The sequence below is a fragment of the Bos taurus genome, chromosome 3 (genome assembly GCF_002263795.3).
Source record: "Bos taurus isolate L1 Dominette 01449 registration number 42190680 breed Hereford chromosome 3, ARS-UCD2.0, whole genome shotgun sequence".
Classification (NCBI taxonomy): domain Eukaryota; kingdom Metazoa; phylum Chordata; class Mammalia; order Artiodactyla; family Bovidae; genus Bos; species Bos taurus.
In genome coordinates this window covers 112,424,740-112,441,145 of record NC_037330.1, presented here as the reverse complement: position 1 = coordinate 112,441,145, position 16,406 = coordinate 112,424,740, and the positions used below count along the sequence as shown (strand labels likewise).

The 16,406-nt window shown below is 46.5% G+C and overlaps 1 protein-coding gene across 1 annotated transcript in view; it reads right to left on the bottom strand.

Annotated features, from left to right (window-relative positions):
* Positions 1 to 277: 277 nt before the first annotated feature.
* The window catches only part of EFHD1 (EF-hand domain family member D1), a 44,071-nt gene continuing 27,942 nt past the window's right edge, over positions 278 to 16,406 (bottom strand). Inside the window, exons 3-4 of the mRNA NM_001075832.1 lie at positions 10,681 to 10,815; positions 278 to 1,505 (exon numbers count right to left, since the gene is read on the bottom strand). Coding sequence (NP_001069300.1) covers positions 1,371 to 1,505; positions 10,681 to 10,815 — 270 coding nt within the window. The 3' untranslated portion in view covers positions 278 to 1,370. The remainder of the gene's footprint in view (positions 1,506 to 10,680; positions 10,816 to 16,406) is intronic.

Here is a 16,406-nt window from a genome sequence, read left to right as displayed (position 1 = left end):
CTTAGATGCTCCAGGGAGCTTAGCTCCCTCCTGGATCAGGGATCGAACCCATGTCTCCTGCATTTGGCAGGAGGATTCTTTCCTTCTGAACCACCAGCCAAGTCCCACAGGGACCACTTGTAACTCTACTTCAGGGACTCAGTGTCAAACAGGAGCCTGGGCTGGAAGCGGCCCGCACAGAAAACATCCTCCTCTCTCCTCCAATTCAAAGAAGACAAGAAGCACGCTGATGTGACGGCTAAGCCCACTTGCACCATTTATTTAAAAAGAATAGCTGTAAGGTAAAAATGCAGATGTTTTATTCATTGTAAAGACAGCAGTTAAAAAAGGGAAGAAATAAATATGACGTTAGAAATTATTTTATCATGTACAACAAACCCCTGATATCTGGGAGCAATCCCAAGAACTCATAACATGTACAAATTTGTGCTGAAGAACAGCTTCACTTTGAACACCTTAGAGCAGATGTTGGAAACTGGCTAGATGGTGAAAATGGTCATAGCTTTTCAGATTCTGAAAGACTCTGGATTTGTTAGTCGGTGATGGCAAGGGTCTACTGTAATATAATTTGCATCGAGTCAGAGTTAATAAGAATTGTTCTATTCATTAAAATTATTTATAATCATTCTCTCATTCTTACGGTTAAGCAGCACAGTATTTAGGAGAAGGGGGAAAAGGCTGAGAAGTGCAAAGGGGAAGGAAAAGGGAGGGGCCTAAGTGGAAATGCTAAGGATAAGAGAAAGGTGATGGGGAAGACCAGAATCTCCCATCTCTTCATTCTTTTCTGTCACCTCAGCAGCATGCTGTGGCCCGCTGTTGGAGAGGGACCAGACTGTGGTCCAGCCTGGCCTGTCTTAAACCTCACCATCACCAAAGGACAGAAGATGCAGGAGCATCTGGCAGGATCAGGCGAAGAACGAGAACAAGGAAGCTGGATGAGAAAGAGAGGAGAGACACAGAAAAGGATGGCCCAAGGAATTGGATGTTGTTAACATCACTGGCCTCCCGCGACTCTCTCCTCTGAGGACCACCAAGGAAAGAAGAATCTGCACGAATTAACACAGCAGACCACTCTCTGATGTGGAGGGGAAAAGAGACAGGAACAGGCACAGGCTGCCAAGTAGAGGCACGTTCTGGCTACAGAGAAGGGTGCAGGAGAGAGACCTGAGGCGGGCAGCGGGACCTTCTGGGAGGGGTTCCCAAATGGGGCTGAGAGCTGCCCCTGCCACCCCACGAGGCCAAGGGGTGTGCACTGTGGTGCGTGTGGAGGTTGGCTGGGGCAAAGGGTCAGCAGGGGTGAGGGTGTCTGGCCAGCTCTCCCCGGAGCATCTGTGAGGCACAGCTGTGGTCAGAGGTCAGGGTCAGCCCCACTAAGCACTGAAAGCGGCCTTGAGTTCCCGGAAGGCTGCTTGGCGGACCTTCCTCTTCTCTTCCTCCCGCTTCCGCTCATCTTGCTCTGCTTTTAGCTCCGCTTCAAACTTACTGGCACAGGACAAGGCTTGGACCTGTAAAGAAACAGTCAGGGCAGGTCAACAGAGTGAGAGACGAAAGAGACGCCTGGAGAGGGAGCAGCCCACCAAACAGAACTCGGTGTTCTCCAGCCACAGGGCCTGGGACCCCAGCCCCGCTGGAGGCAGGACCCCTGATCCACACCCTGCTCCAGTGGTCCCTGCCCTTGGTCTTCCCATGTTTGCTTTCTAACAGCGAGGATATCATCATTTTACTTGCTTCTGTGTTACAGATGCTCCTTCCAATCTGCTGGGGTTGCCTATTCCACCTGAGCTTCTTTTTCTTTTTTTTTTTAGCTTCTTTTTCAGGATACTTTTTTTTTTAATATATTTATTTATTTGGCTGTACTGGGTCTTTAGCTGCAGCATGTGGGATCTAGTTCCCTGACCTGGGTTCAAACCTGGGCCCCCTGCATTGGGAGCATGGAGTGTTCGCCACTGGACTACCAAGGAAGTCCCAGGATACTGTTCATATCCATGCCCTCTTCTACTTACTTTGCACCTTTAATTTCACAATGACATTCTTTAGTTCTAGGGGAAGTCAAGAACAAAATGAGCTCCCTGTGGGCATTTTGACTGGGACTGCATCAATCTGCCTGCGGCAAAGGGATATTTCTAGGTGTCGTTTGGTCACTAAGTTGTGTCCGACTCTTTGTAACTCCATGGACTGTAGCCCACCAGGCTCCTTTGTCCATGGGATTTCCAGCCAAGAACACTGGAATGGGTTGCCATTTCCTTCTCCAGGGGATCTTCCTGACCCAGGGATCAAACACCTATCTCCTGCATTGGCAGGCAGATTCTTTACCCCTGAGCCACCAGGGAAACCCCATCTTTAGGTGTACACTATTTTTAATAAAAACTGCTAGATCGCCCTCCAAAGAGCTGCTCCAATTTTCACCCCACCATCAGGAAATGCAAGGCTCATTTCCCCATAACCTTACCAACACTTATCATTAACCTTTTTCCTGTTTGCCAATCTGATGTGGAAGAAAAATTGGCACCTTCTTTTATTTCTTCTTCGATAAACTGGAGAAGGAAATGGCAACCCACTCCAGTACTCTTGCCTGGAAAATTCCATGGATGGAGGAGCCTCGTAGGCTATAGTCCATGGGGTCACAAAGAGTCAGACACGACTGAGCGACTTCACTTTCTTTCTTTTCTTGATAAATTATCCATTTATATTCTTTGCCCATTTTTCTATTCAGCTAGTGTTTATTTTTCCTTTAATTTGCAATTCTTTACATAATTTAGGTATATATTTCTCAGTTAATTTCCTCCAGTCTTTTGTCTTTTTACTTCAAAGTATCTTGGGTCATATAAACATTTAAATTTTGATGTCATCAAAAAGTTCACTTATTTCCTTTCCAAGTTTGTATTCCATATCATGTTTAAGAAGTTCTTCTATTCCACCCAGGTTCTAAACCCATTTTCCTGTAATTTCTTCTCATACTTTTATGTTTTCATTTTCCCACTTGGCTCTTTAAGGCCCCTGCAATTTATTTTAGTGAGGGAGCCTAATGGAGGGCTTTACTTCATTTTCCTAAGTGGATAGCCAATTGTCTCCACACCTGTTACTGAAGAGTCCATTATTTCCCCGCTGATTTGAAAATTATCTTTTCCATATACTCAGTTCCCACATGAAGGAGACCTGCTTTTATTATTTTCTGCCCCATCCCACTAACTGGCTTGTTTACTCCTGCGCCTGTGCTACATTAGTTGATATCACTGCCTTATAGAATGCCTTAATATTTATAAAGAAAGTAAGTTTTTTCTTAGGTCGAGGAAGCATATTTTCTTATTTTCAAATGTGTGATTATGAATGTGTATTAAACTTCACCAAATGTCTTTGAGACATCTACTTGCAATGGTCACATTTTTCTAATTTAACCTACCTATGATATGAATATATTTACAAAATTATCCCTGCCATCTTAACATAAATTTCAAATATTTTAATTGTATTCCATTTCTTAATGTTTTAGGATTCTTACAGTGATACTTATTAGATGGATATATAAATTGTTTGGTGTTATTTTCATCAGATTTTGTAATCAGATTCATAATGGCTTTAGAGAATGAATGTGATATAGCCTTTTATGTAAGTTTCAGGTATACAGCATTACAGTTCCACCTCTGAATACCCTACAAAGTGATCACCACCATGTGTCTCATTACCATCCATCACCCTGTAGTTGACTCTCTCCATCCATTTTTCCCATCTGTCCCCCAACTTCCTTCCCCTCTGGTTACCAAATCTGTTTTCTGTATCTATGAGTTTCTTTATGGAGCTTCCAATGGTTTTGAATTGATGCATCATCATCTCTCATTATCTCTACCTATGGGCATCATCTGCTTGATTTCTCTGTCACTAGCTTCCTTGTCTCGCTGTCTCATCAGTCTATCCCCTGGTCCACTCATTCACTTCTCTGCAGTGCTGCAGCTAAGATTTACCATTCCCTACAACGCTTTTTATTTAGTCCATTCTGATTTTCATTTCATTACATCCCTGGCTGTGGTTGTTTAGTTGCTAAGTCATGTCCAATTCTTTGCAACCCCACGGACTGTTGCCCCACCAGGCTCTTCTATCCATTGAATTTCCCAGGCAAGAATACTGGAGTGAGTTGCCATTTCTTTCTCCAGGGGATCTTCCTGACCCAGGGATCGAATCCGAATCTCCTTCATTGGAAGGCAGATTCTTTACTGCTGTGCCACCGGGGAAAACCACATCTATGGTAGCCCAATGCTGAGTCTCATATTTCAATGAAAAATTATAATATCCTTTTCAAATCCTCCCTGTACTTCACAAGGGTCCATTTCTGAAGACAAGATACCGATGAAGTTATCAGTAGGCAGTACGTATTATGTTTTTACTCTTTCCGAATCCGAATCCCTAGGGATAGGGTCAAGGAAATTATGTTTTCCAAACTCCCCCATCAGGTATTTCTCAGGCCCTTGGGGCCCTGCTCTGACCCAGCAGTTCTAACCCGTGGCTCCCTATGTCAGAGTCCTCAGAGACTGCTCTTTCTTGATCTTGGCAAGATGTCCAAGTTGGAGTTTACTGTCATCTACCCAGCCCCTCCCCCAAGTATCCCTAATGGTTGTAGAATCCTACAACCTGGGTTCAAGCTCCTATTTCCTAATGTGCTGGCCTCGCCTTTATTAACTTTCTAACCCAGAACAGATGCCTGAACAATCTTCACAACAGCAACTGTCACATAACTTCCGACTGCCAGGACCTGCACTTCTGCCGGACACGCTTCACCTCTGCCCCTCAACTCTACCAAGTCCCACCCTTGGACCAAGGACTTTGTCTGCTCCTGCTTGCAGGCTGAGAATGTGTTTTTCTTAGAAGCCTCACCAGGACCCACTGGGGGTGAGGATTTCCAGTTTGGGCTGGTCCTTCACTGAGGCTCTACCCTCCTCCCAGCATCCCCACAGTGGTCAACCGGATGGCTGCAGTCCTCAGGGACCCTGCCACCCCTCTCCTCCCTCGTTTAGACAACACAGAGGAATGCGGGCTGTCCACTCTGGACTCCTCTCCCACCCGCTTCATCCCTCCCCTTTTCCCTGTGCTCAGGGTGGACAGGAAGCAGACCCTGGGCACGTCATTGAACATCTCTGGGACCAGAGGCGCACTAGCTGCTACCTGCTTGCAAGCCAGTTGTTTGATTTCCAGGAATTTTATGAGCTGGTTGCTAAATATAGCCACTGTTAAAAATTAGATTTATATACTTTCACAATAAAATTATATTACAAGCAAAGGTAACACATACTTAAAAGTCACCATTTTCTGGTGACTGTGCTTCGTTTGCTACTATCTGTGTCCTCAAGGTTATCTGCGTCTGTCACATCTCTAAGGTGGAAATCGTGTATGATGACCTGGTACCATGAATTGTCCCAACTCTATGTTCAAAGGCATCCTGTGGGTTGCTTTAAAAGCAATCCCAGGAGGGGTACTCACACCTTGGAAGAACAATGCTACAAACAAGGGTTTGATTATTCTTTCAGTGACTGTCTAGACAATCTTTTCTTAAGAAAGTGATGGTAAAATGTCAAAAATGCAGATTAAAGGTAAGCATGTGTAGTGTCTGTAGCATTCACATTATAAATGGCTCCAAAATGGAAAGGCTGTTCTTTCAATATTTAAAAACTACTATTGAATTCAGCAAGGATGTTGCTCACGTCACTGAGGAATGAATGAAGTTCTGACACATGTCTTTTCACTTTTTTCTTATAAATTAAACAAAATACTAAAAACATGCAGCTTGGAACTACATTCCTTTGTCAGTTGCAATCGTAGACTGCCTACAGACACAAGGGTCCAGCAAAAATCAAGGAGTTATTCTTTAAGAATAGATAGCCTATAAGGGGGCTTCCCTGATAGCCCAGTGACTAAGTCTCCGAGCTCCCAATGCTCGGAGTTCAATCCCTGGTCAGGGAACTAGATTCCACATTCTGCAACTAAGAGTTTGCATGCCACAATGAAGACCTGGTACAACACAATAAATAAAAACAAGTATTTTTAAAATACTTTGCTCTTCTGGCTTCCCTTGTAGCTCAGTCGGTGAAGAATCTGCCTGCAATACAGGAGACTTGGGTTCGATTCCTGGGTTGGGAAGATCCCCTGGAGAAGGAAATGGCAACCCACTCCAGTATTCTTGGCTGGAGAATCCCATGGACAGAGAAGCCTTGTAGGTTCCCAGTCCATGGGGTCGCAAGAATAGGACATGACTTAGCAGCTAAACCATCACCACTTAAAAAAAATAGACTATATGAAATCTACAATAAAAATAGTGTATATTTATTATTTGTACATTGCATGCTATGTATCCTTTTTATCAGCAAAATATATAATAAACTTAGGCATATACATGCCTTCTTATATATAAGAACTTATATAAGTTCCCTTCTCCAGGGATTCCCAACTCAGGGAGTGAACCCAGGTCTCCCACATTGCAGGCAGATTCTTTACCAGCTGAGCCACAAGGGAAGCCCAAGAATACTGGAGTGGGTAGCCTATTCCTTCTCCAGCAGATATTCCCAACCCAGGGATAGAACTGAGGTCTCCTGAATTGCAGGCGGATTCTTTACCGACTGAGCTATCAGGGAAGCCCATATAAATATGTGTGTGTGTATGTGTATACACACACACACACTCTTTGTCCAGAGAGCCAGTTGTTAAATATCGATCAACAAACCACTGTCTAAGCATCAGTCTCCTCATCTGCAAAGTGGGATAATAACACCTACCTGCAGAAAGCTTGTATGAGGATTTGATACGACCTGAATCTGAAGCGGTCAGCAGAGGGTCACCATCAACACTCACGTTTGCTAATCACCCACCTACCCATTCCTGGCCAGGTCAGAGGAAAGTTGGGGACCTGTGCAATTACTTTACTTGGGGTCCTTCTCCTCCACTATAAAAGTCCACCTCTCCTCTTGATTCTATGATCTCTGGGTACTTGTCCATCAGTCACTCCATTCTTTACGTTTTCTTCTCCCTGGATCACTTCCTTGTGACCTAGAAACATGCCGACATCTATCTTCCCTAGGCTAAAAAAAACAAAAACAGTTTCTTTCCTGATCCTAAGCTACCATCCCCACTTTGTATAGGCCTCCTCTGCCAACCTTCGACAAGAAAGTCAGCTATCAGGGCTCTTTCCCCCCAACTGCCACCCACCCCTTACCCTGTTACAATCTGCCCTCCCTCCATAGTGAACCTCATCTCTCAGAATTCTCCACTGACCCATTTGCTGGACCCAACACCTCTGCCCCAACCTCATCTGATTCAATCTCTTCTTCAAATCGCTCTTGTCCTCCATATTAGCATTTCTCCAGAGTTTCCTTGTATCTCTGATTATTTCCTTTCCCACTCTAGTCACCATGACGTTCTGCCCTTGGTCAATTCCCGCTAGTTCTCAGGTGTCAGTTTGTATCCCGTGAAGATAGCGCCTGTGGTCTGTGTGGCTAGTTGTCCATGAAACATCCATCCTCCCTCCCTTTCTGTCTATGATGCTTCCCTAGCACATGGCCCAAGGGCCTAGGGGAGACTGGCCTCACCCCTGGGCTCAAGGAGAGAAGCCAATCAGAGTAACAATATTCCAGCCCTTGCCAGGAGTCAGTTCAGGAATGGACAAGCATGGAAGAGATTATTCCATGACTACAGTATCTAGTATGCCTGTCTTCCTTAGCATCAGAATTGCAGCTGGGCACATGGATCCCCAGGAAAGAAAACAAAGGCATTCTCTAGCCTCCCATTTAATGGGGTGTGGCCAAGTTCTGTCCAATAGGACTGAGCAGAAACTAGTACCAAACAACAGTGTGCCCTTCAGATAAAGGGGCAGGTCTTTCCCTTGCCTGAAGTCACCTCGGACTTAACCGAGTCTTAACCACAGGCCCACCAGGGAAGTCCCAACACTGAGAGCTCTAGGGGGGTTGGGATTCATCCCACCTCCTCCCCAGCCCACTGTCACACTCCTCGTTGGACCTACAGTTCTTCTCCAGGCGTCTACGGAGCCTCCCTAAGTCCAGTCTCTCCCCAGGCAAGCGTGTCCCCGTTGTACCCAAGGCTGATCAGAGCAAGGCCCTGCTGTCCAAGACTGGCCACGCACTGAATCCTCCCGCAGAGCCCAGGGAGAGCTGGGTGAGGCCTGGGAAGCCGGTCAGCAGATAATTCTGGTGATCCACAGGCTGGGGAAAGCCTGACCCTCAGGGGAACTTAGAGCTTCCTGTCCAGCTGCGTCCAGTACAGACAGGGGCCAGCCTCCAAGCCCTCCCTGCCCCTCCCCACCCCATGCCTCAGAGCCTTTGCTCTCACAGTTCCCACGGCAGGAACGCCTTCTCCTCCCTGATTACAAGGTGAATCCCCATTCATCTCTTAACATCTGTCGCGAATGTCAGCTCCTTTATGGCCTTCTCCCAAATTCGGGCTATGATTTCCTCCATTTGTCATTCATGCCAACACTTCTTGAGGGCCATTATTAGCCAGGCACTGTAATTACACAGGTAACACACCTACTCTGCCTTTGAGTCTGTGGGTGAGGAGGCAGACGTATAAACAGAACAAGTTCAAAAAAATTTATTGTTATTCTTTTCATCTTTTCTCCTGGTTGTAAAAATAATGCACACACATTATAAAGCCTCACAAAATTATTTTAAAAAGTCAGTCCCTCTGACATCACTATTACTAATACTTTGGTATAAAACTGTCCAGGTTGTATTTACTATTTCACAAAATTGGCTTTCAAGCACACTGTTTTGCCTAATTCATTTTGGACATCTGTCCACATATAAGGAGATGACAGAGGACAAGATGGTTGGATGGCATCACCGACTCAATGGATATGAGTTTGAGCCAACTCCGGGAGCTGGTGACAGACAGGGAGGCCTGGTGTGCTGCAGTCCATGGGGTCGCAAAGAGTCGGACATGACTGAGCAACTGAACAATAAGCAAATGTAAACGCAGCTGTATCTCATTCTTCAAGGGCTGTAGCATATGCAAATGTGTGCGTGAACCACAGCGGACTCGATTCCTGGGTCACAGACATTTCCGTTACGTTCAGTTCTCCTCTATTACCAACCTCACTGTATGAAAAGCTTTGTCTATACATCTATGTGCATTGGCACGAGGGTCTCTGAAGGATAAAATCCTCGAGGCAGGGACTTCGCTGGTGGCGCGATGGATAAGGGTCTGCCTGGCAGAAAGATGCTGGACTCCTGTCTCCACGAAGCATCACTGAGCTGTGGAGAGCACACGCTGCTTTGAGGCCTGAACAGGCTGGGCTGTGTCACCCAGGACTCTCTGTTTCTGGGCAAAGAAACTCCTGGGATAAGGCAGGAGGGGGGGCTTCCGTGGTGGCTCAGTGGTAAACAATCTGCGTGCCAGGGCAGGAGATGTGCGTTCAGTCCCTGGATCAGGAAGATTAAACAACCAGCACAAGGGGCTGCTCCTGGCTGGAGCTGCCAGGAGTCCCAGCAGCTCACATCACGTGCGGGGTGCGCTCCGTGAGCCAGGCACTTGCTAAACGCTTCAGACGAAAGAAAGCATGTCATCCTCGTGGTGATCTCATTATCAACTCCATGGTACAGATGAGGAAACTGAGGCACCGACGGGTGGCAGGTAAGTAGAGGAGGCAGAATGTGAACCAGGTGGTCTTATCCACTGCACCCCCCCACCCGTCTCCCCAGCCCCACCCCCACCCCACCCCACCCCCCACCCGCAATTGCAGGGGGACATTTGGAGTGTTTTCCTGATCTTTCTGCCAGTGTGCTCTGGGGGGAGGGAAACGACAGCACCCAGACTGAGACAAAATCTCCAGAAACGTTCAATGACCGTATGAACTCGTGAATGAGCAGAAGCATCCAGAAGGCTCCAAGACCACATGCTGCAGAATCCTTCCCGGCTCCCTGGCATCGTCAACACTGCACATAACAATTCTGATCCAGGGCAAGCCAACAGGGCAGCCTTCTCGGGCCCCGTTTGTCCTTGTTTACACACAGGTGTCTAAGATGCAAACACAGAGGTAGCCCTTCAAGTAACTCATGTGGTTTGGGGTAGAGAGGAATTCTCTAGGAAAGTCTGACTCCAGAGTCGTTTGGGATCATTGCACCAGCAAGCCTGTTTGAATCTGATATCAGGAGCCTCCCTGATGGCTCAGTGGTAAAGAATCCGCCTGTCGATGCAGGAGACATGGGTTCGATCCCTGGTCTGGGAAGATTCCACATGCTACCGAGCAATTAAGCTCATGCACCACAACTATTGAGCCTGTGCTTTAGAAAACCTGGGAGCCACAACTAGTGAGCCCACATGCTGCAGCTCCTAAAACCCAAGTGCCTAGAGCCCGTGCTCCTCACAAGAGAAGCCACCGCAGCGAGAACCTGCACACCACAACTAGAGAAAAGCCCGAGAAGTGATGGAGACCCAGCACAGTCAAAAATTTTAAAAAGAAAAAAAATCTGAAACCAGGATCCAAAGCATTTGCCATTTGGCCATTTTCCCATTTTGTTTTTAATTTTCAGATGGCACACAGACACACACTCTCCTTTCCCTACCATCTCACGTGCTCAAGCGAGCGCCGTTTCCCTCGTCCTGATGAGCTGGTTGCTGGCTGGGAGCTCGCTGGGCAGGGAGCAGGGACACAGGGACTGTGCCGCGCAGAAAGGAGGCACCTACCTTGGCTTCAAAGAAGTCCTTGGCACCTTTGACGCCCTCCAGGGCAACATCGATCTCAGAAAGCTTCGCCAGTGCCATCAGCCCGCTGTCCTCCTGCAGTTCTCCCGCGGCGGCCTTGTGGAATATAAGCAGGAACTGCAGGGGGAGGTTGGTAAGGGTCAAAGTCAACGTCACGGAGAGATTTACAGGCCCCTCTGACCCGAGCTACAGTCATTATAGCCACGCCTATTACAAAGGGTGTATACGTATCCACATGACAAGCTATTTTTTCCCTTATCACACTGTCAACACTGAAAACATGGGGAAATTCCCTGGAAGTCCAGTGGTTAAGACTCCGTGCTTCCACCGCAGGGGATGTGGCTTTGATCCCTGGTAGGGGAAACTGAGATCCCACATGCCTCCCTGCGGCTGGTGCTAAGTCACTTCAGTCGTGTCCGACTCTGTGTGACCCCACAGACGGCAGCCCACCAGGCTTCCCTGTCCCTGGGATTCTCCAGGCAAGAACGCTGGAGTGGGTTGCCATTTCTTTCTCCAATGCAGGAAGTGAAAAGTAAAAGTGAAGTCGCTCAGTCGTGTCCAACTCTTAGCGACCCCATGTACTGCAGCCTACCAGGCTCCTCCATCCATGGGATTTTCCAGGCAAGAGTACTGGAGTGGGGTGCCATGGCCCTCTCCCATATGCCTCGAGACACAGTCAAAAAAACAAAACAAGGGGCTTCCCTGGTGGTCCGGTGGTTGAGCCTCCGCCTTGCGATGCAAGGGACACTGGCTTGATCCTGGTCTGGAAAGATGCCACGTGCCAAGGAACAACTAAGCCCAGGTACCACAAGTACTGAATTTGTGCTCTAAGAGCCCTGAGGTTACAACTACTGAAGCCTGCTCACCCTAGAGCCCGTGTTTCGCAACAAAAGAAGCCATGGCAATGAGAGGCCTGCGCACAGCAACAGAGAGGGGCCCCCGCTGGCTGCAATTAGAGAAACCCACGTGCAGCAATGAAGACGCACTGCAGCCAATAAATGAACAAATACATAATTTTTTTTTTTTTTTTTAAAGGCCCATCTTCCCACAGGGATGTAGGGGAAGGGGCACCCTCATGTTGATGAGAGTGTAACCTGAATCAAAATTTTTGGAGGGCGTTTTGGAAATATTTACCAAAAATAAAATGTTTTCACCCTTCTAATCATTAATTCCACTGCTTGGAATCCATCCCTTAAAACATGCACATAAATGTTATATCGCATAAAAACATTACATAAAATGGTTTAAGAAGAAGCAATATGCATAAAAGCAAAAAATTGGCCACATTCTACTTAACAGCCATGAAAGAAACAGTCCAGTAGATTGGTAGGTACTACTTTTAAAACTAAATAACTTAATATTTCTGACATTTTAAGAAACCATTTCTATTTCCCATTTGTGTCCCATTTTGGCGTTAAACTATTTGCCTTCCTCAGTGTTTTCTAATTTAGCTCTGTCACTTGCCTTTCAGCTTTGTTTATGGTGGAAATGTTTTTCAAAAGCTATCAATCTTTGCTTTTCTCTCATCAGTGTTATGCTTAGAAAATCCTTCCTTGCCACCAAGGTTACAGAAACAATCAAAAACCTGTGTTTTTGTCTACAGCTTTTGGGACTCTTTAAAAAAAAACATGTAAATATTTAATCTCTGAAATTTATTCTGATCTGTCATGTGAAGTTGATCGTTAACCTTATTTTCTTCCACATGGTTAGTTAGTAATCCCCACACTACTTACTGAATAATCCATCATCTTCCTGAAGATCAAAATGTTACCTGAATGAATTTGTCTTTCAAGTCAGTCTGTACTAAGAGAATACAATACATACAATACTCTGGAGGATACATTTTTAAATAAACAAATAAGTCAACCTGAAAGAGCAGTGCTTGCTCTATCTCACCCCTTGCATGTCCTTCCATCACCCCCAAGGCAGTTTTATGGCTTTTTTACTTCTCTTCTTTAAAATTGTTTGTGAATTTGTCAAACAGCTTCTATACCACTTGCATAATTTATCCATCTAAGAAGAATAGATCTTCTCAGGTGGCTCAGTGGTAAGGAACCCCCTCCCAAGGCAGGAGACGTGGGCTCGATCCCTGGATTGGGAAAGATGCCCTGGAGGAGGAAATGGTAACCCACTCCAGTATTCTTGCCTGGAGGAATCCACAGACAGAGGAGCCTGGTGGGCTACAGTCCATGGGGTTGCAAAGAGTCAGACATGACTTAGCATCTGAGCACACACACACACACACAAAATATGTATGCCTAAAGGGAAATTTCAATTTTCCTCTAAAGATTGTCTTCCCCAAGAGGAAAGAACATTTTCTAAAGCAGAGTGGGAGGTAAGACAAGCTCAATGCACTTTTTCCAAATTCCAGCTTGAGTGTCTCTTAATGCCTAGAGGGAAGCGTGTTTCATTAAGTGAAAGTCCGAGCTCCCATCATAACCACCCCCAAAACGCCTTGCCAACAAGTCCTTCTTTGTCATTCTTGCTTCGAGGGTCCTAACTCCGCTGTGGACTTCGCCAAAAACAAAGCAACTGGTGAAGCAACATGTTGCAGGACTTTCAGCTTCACGGAGGAGGCCGTCACCGGGGTCAGCTTGGCTCGACAGAAATGCCACGGTCACCCGCCTGCAGCTTCAAACTCTCTCACTAGAGGCCGGCAAAGACTCAGTTTGCGGCAGACTCTCACAGCCAGAACACTGGCCCCAAAGAAGACTTGGAGCTCAAGCCTGTTGAACGAGGAGAGGTTCCCCCAGGAAAAGGATGGGGGACAAGGGGGCTGGGGGATGGTGGTGAGCGGGCTCTCATAGAAGAGACTGAAGAGCCCTGCACACGTGAGCCTCAGACAGAGGGAAAGACTAAAATACCCAACCATCCCTCGGTCCCCTATGTGTCCTTAAAGCACTTAGCAGAAGCCACCCTCCTCCCCAATTCTTCTTAAGGAGGACACAAAACAGGTTGCCCCTCCGGAGCTTAGGAAAGACAGAGCACCGCCCCCAGCCTAGCACCAATCCTAGTGACCTGGGGCAGGGGAGTCTCTTGTCTAAAATTCATTTTTCTTACTCTGCAGCAGAGATGACAATGTAGGTGTTTACAGAAGGGTTTGCGAAGATCCTCTGGAGGAAGAAATGGCAACCCACTCCAATATTCTTGCTTGAAAAGTCCCATGGACAGAGGAGCTTGGTGGGCTAAAGTCCATGGGATCGCAAAGAGTCAGACACGACTGAGTGACTAAACACCACCACCAACAAAAGGGCTTAAAGTAATCCTCAACAGTCCTTTCCCGAGTGGATCCCGCCCACGAGTGCTCACTCTCAACTCTGCCAGCGCACAGGTAACCACCAGCAGCTCTGTCATAACTTAGGGGGTCTCCCTGCCCCAGCCAGTTAAAGAAAAAAGATTCAGCTCAACTCGAAACTCTCCAGCCTTCCATAGAACATGCCAGACTTTCCCATTTAATGTATCACAATCACCAACCCCTGAATGACAATTTCTCCAACTGCCCAGCCTTGTTTGTCTTCCTATTTATAGTCCACAAAGACTGGTATGTTGTAGAGAATTGGAAAGTGTCCTAGCTGTGACTCTGAGCAAAGAGGGGGGAGGGAAGGAGAAGCAGAAAACAAAGAAACAGAGAACTCACAAAGCTAAAAAGCAGTTTCAGACATGAGCTAGCAAATGCTTGTGATGAATTTAAGGGAATTTTAAATTCTGTGGCTCTGACTGCTGATACAAACACTTGCCCACATTAGTTAGAGCTTTTAGGTGGCGAGTGACAGAAACACACTTGTTGGCTTAAGCAAAAAGGAAGTATTCATTATACAAATAGGATATCTCAAAAGCCAAGGGCAAAATACAGTGGTCTGGATGAAGATTGGAATGGGGAGAGCCAATGTGTTCAAGACTGGAGGCCACATTCTCTCTCAAGCTCTTGTGTCTGGACCACATGGTAGAGAATGGCCACTCCACACTGAATTACCTTGCAGGAACAGCCACCTGCAGAGCCAGTGTGCCAAATACCAGGCCCAAATTCCCAGATACAGAATCCAATTGACCTAATCTGGCCACAGGTCCACCCACAGTCCAATCAACCATAAACAGACAGGGGTGCAACCCAGGACAGCCAGGGCTGCCAGGGACCCTCTCAGGGAGGGTAGGGTGGGAGGAGAAAAGAAGACCTACAGTTTCCAGCGTGTGCTTATGCGTGCATGCGTGTGCGTGCTCACTTGTGCCTGACTCTTTGAGACCCTGTGGACTGTAACCTGCCAGGCTCCCCAGTCCATGGGATTTTCCCAGCAAGAATACCGGAGTGGGTTGCCATTTCCTCCTCCAGGGGACTCTTCCTTCCTGGGTCTCCTGCACTGGCAGGTGGATTCTTTACCACTGAACCACCTGGGAAGCCCCCCAGTCCCCAGGACTGACAGGTAATGTAGTAAACCCCTTATCCAGCCTTTGTACGAAACCACCACATGTCTGGTCTTGGAGCAATTCTGCTTTGAGACAGATGTAATGGAATTAGTAAGGACTTTTAAGAAAAAGGGAGGAAGATATTAAGGCCTCTCTGTCTGCCTCCAAAGGAGACTGAGGTGGGTAGTGCCTGGAATCCGATTCTAGATCCCTAGAGCTACGGAGACAGAACTGCTAACTCCAGTGCATCCTGTGACTTCTTCCACATGTCTGTACATGTACACAAACTATAAATGCAGACAATTACCTTTTACATACAGTTTGGAAATATGCTTTTGTTCCTGCTTCTCACACTGTCGACATTTGTCTTCTGGTCATCAAACACTGTGCTAGATCATCGTTTTTAAAGGCTCCACGTGTGCCATTTTGTTAAATACCCCAAATGTGCACATATTATTTTCATAATTGGAAAAGAAATGGTTTAAAAGAAAGATCAATTCCCTTGAACGTTGGGGGAAAGTAGCAAACTGGTGCTTAATAGAGACATATTTTCTGTATCAAAGGGCTTTTCTTTAGATGTAACTCACTTCAGTCAAGTTAATCCAAAAAAAAAAAAGAAAGAAAGGGAATATAAACTCACCAAGCACCCACTAAGTGTCAGGTCAGGAAGGCACTATAGAAATGAGACATTTTATCTAGCTGGCAGCTCCTGCCACATGTGATGATGGTGGTGGAGCTGTTTTATGATGCCCTGTGGCACATGACCTGGATCTAACCAATCATAGTATCCTGGATGCAATGATTGGTCCAGGAGGTGGGCATGTACCCCTATGAGGGCCAATCAGAAGCCTTCTTCTGAGACTGCTATGGATTCTGGGATGAAGTAGCCCTCCATCCCCTGGGGCAATGTAGCCTGGAGCTGCCAGCAACCATCATGGCAGGCACCAGGGACAACAGCCTATTTGGAAAGAAAGGATGTAGACAAAAGCACAGTCAAGGTACAGCAAGAGAAAATGACTGATTACTTGTGTCTAAAACACTTTCACTTCATCTCCTAGGTATGTGAACCAAGAGTCACTTGCTCTTTCCTTGTTTAAATTAGTTAGCATTCTCTTTCCATCACTAGCAGTCAAGCATTCTAACTGATAGAGGCATAGAAAGAGAACTTTGTCCTCAAAACAGTCCCGAGCAAAGGCTTTTAACAGCCCTATTTTAAGGACATAAAAACTGAGGCTCAGAAATAATGTGTTCCAGTTATGCAGCTCTGTGTGGCAGACGGAGGTTGGGATGTACACCTCTTTTCATTA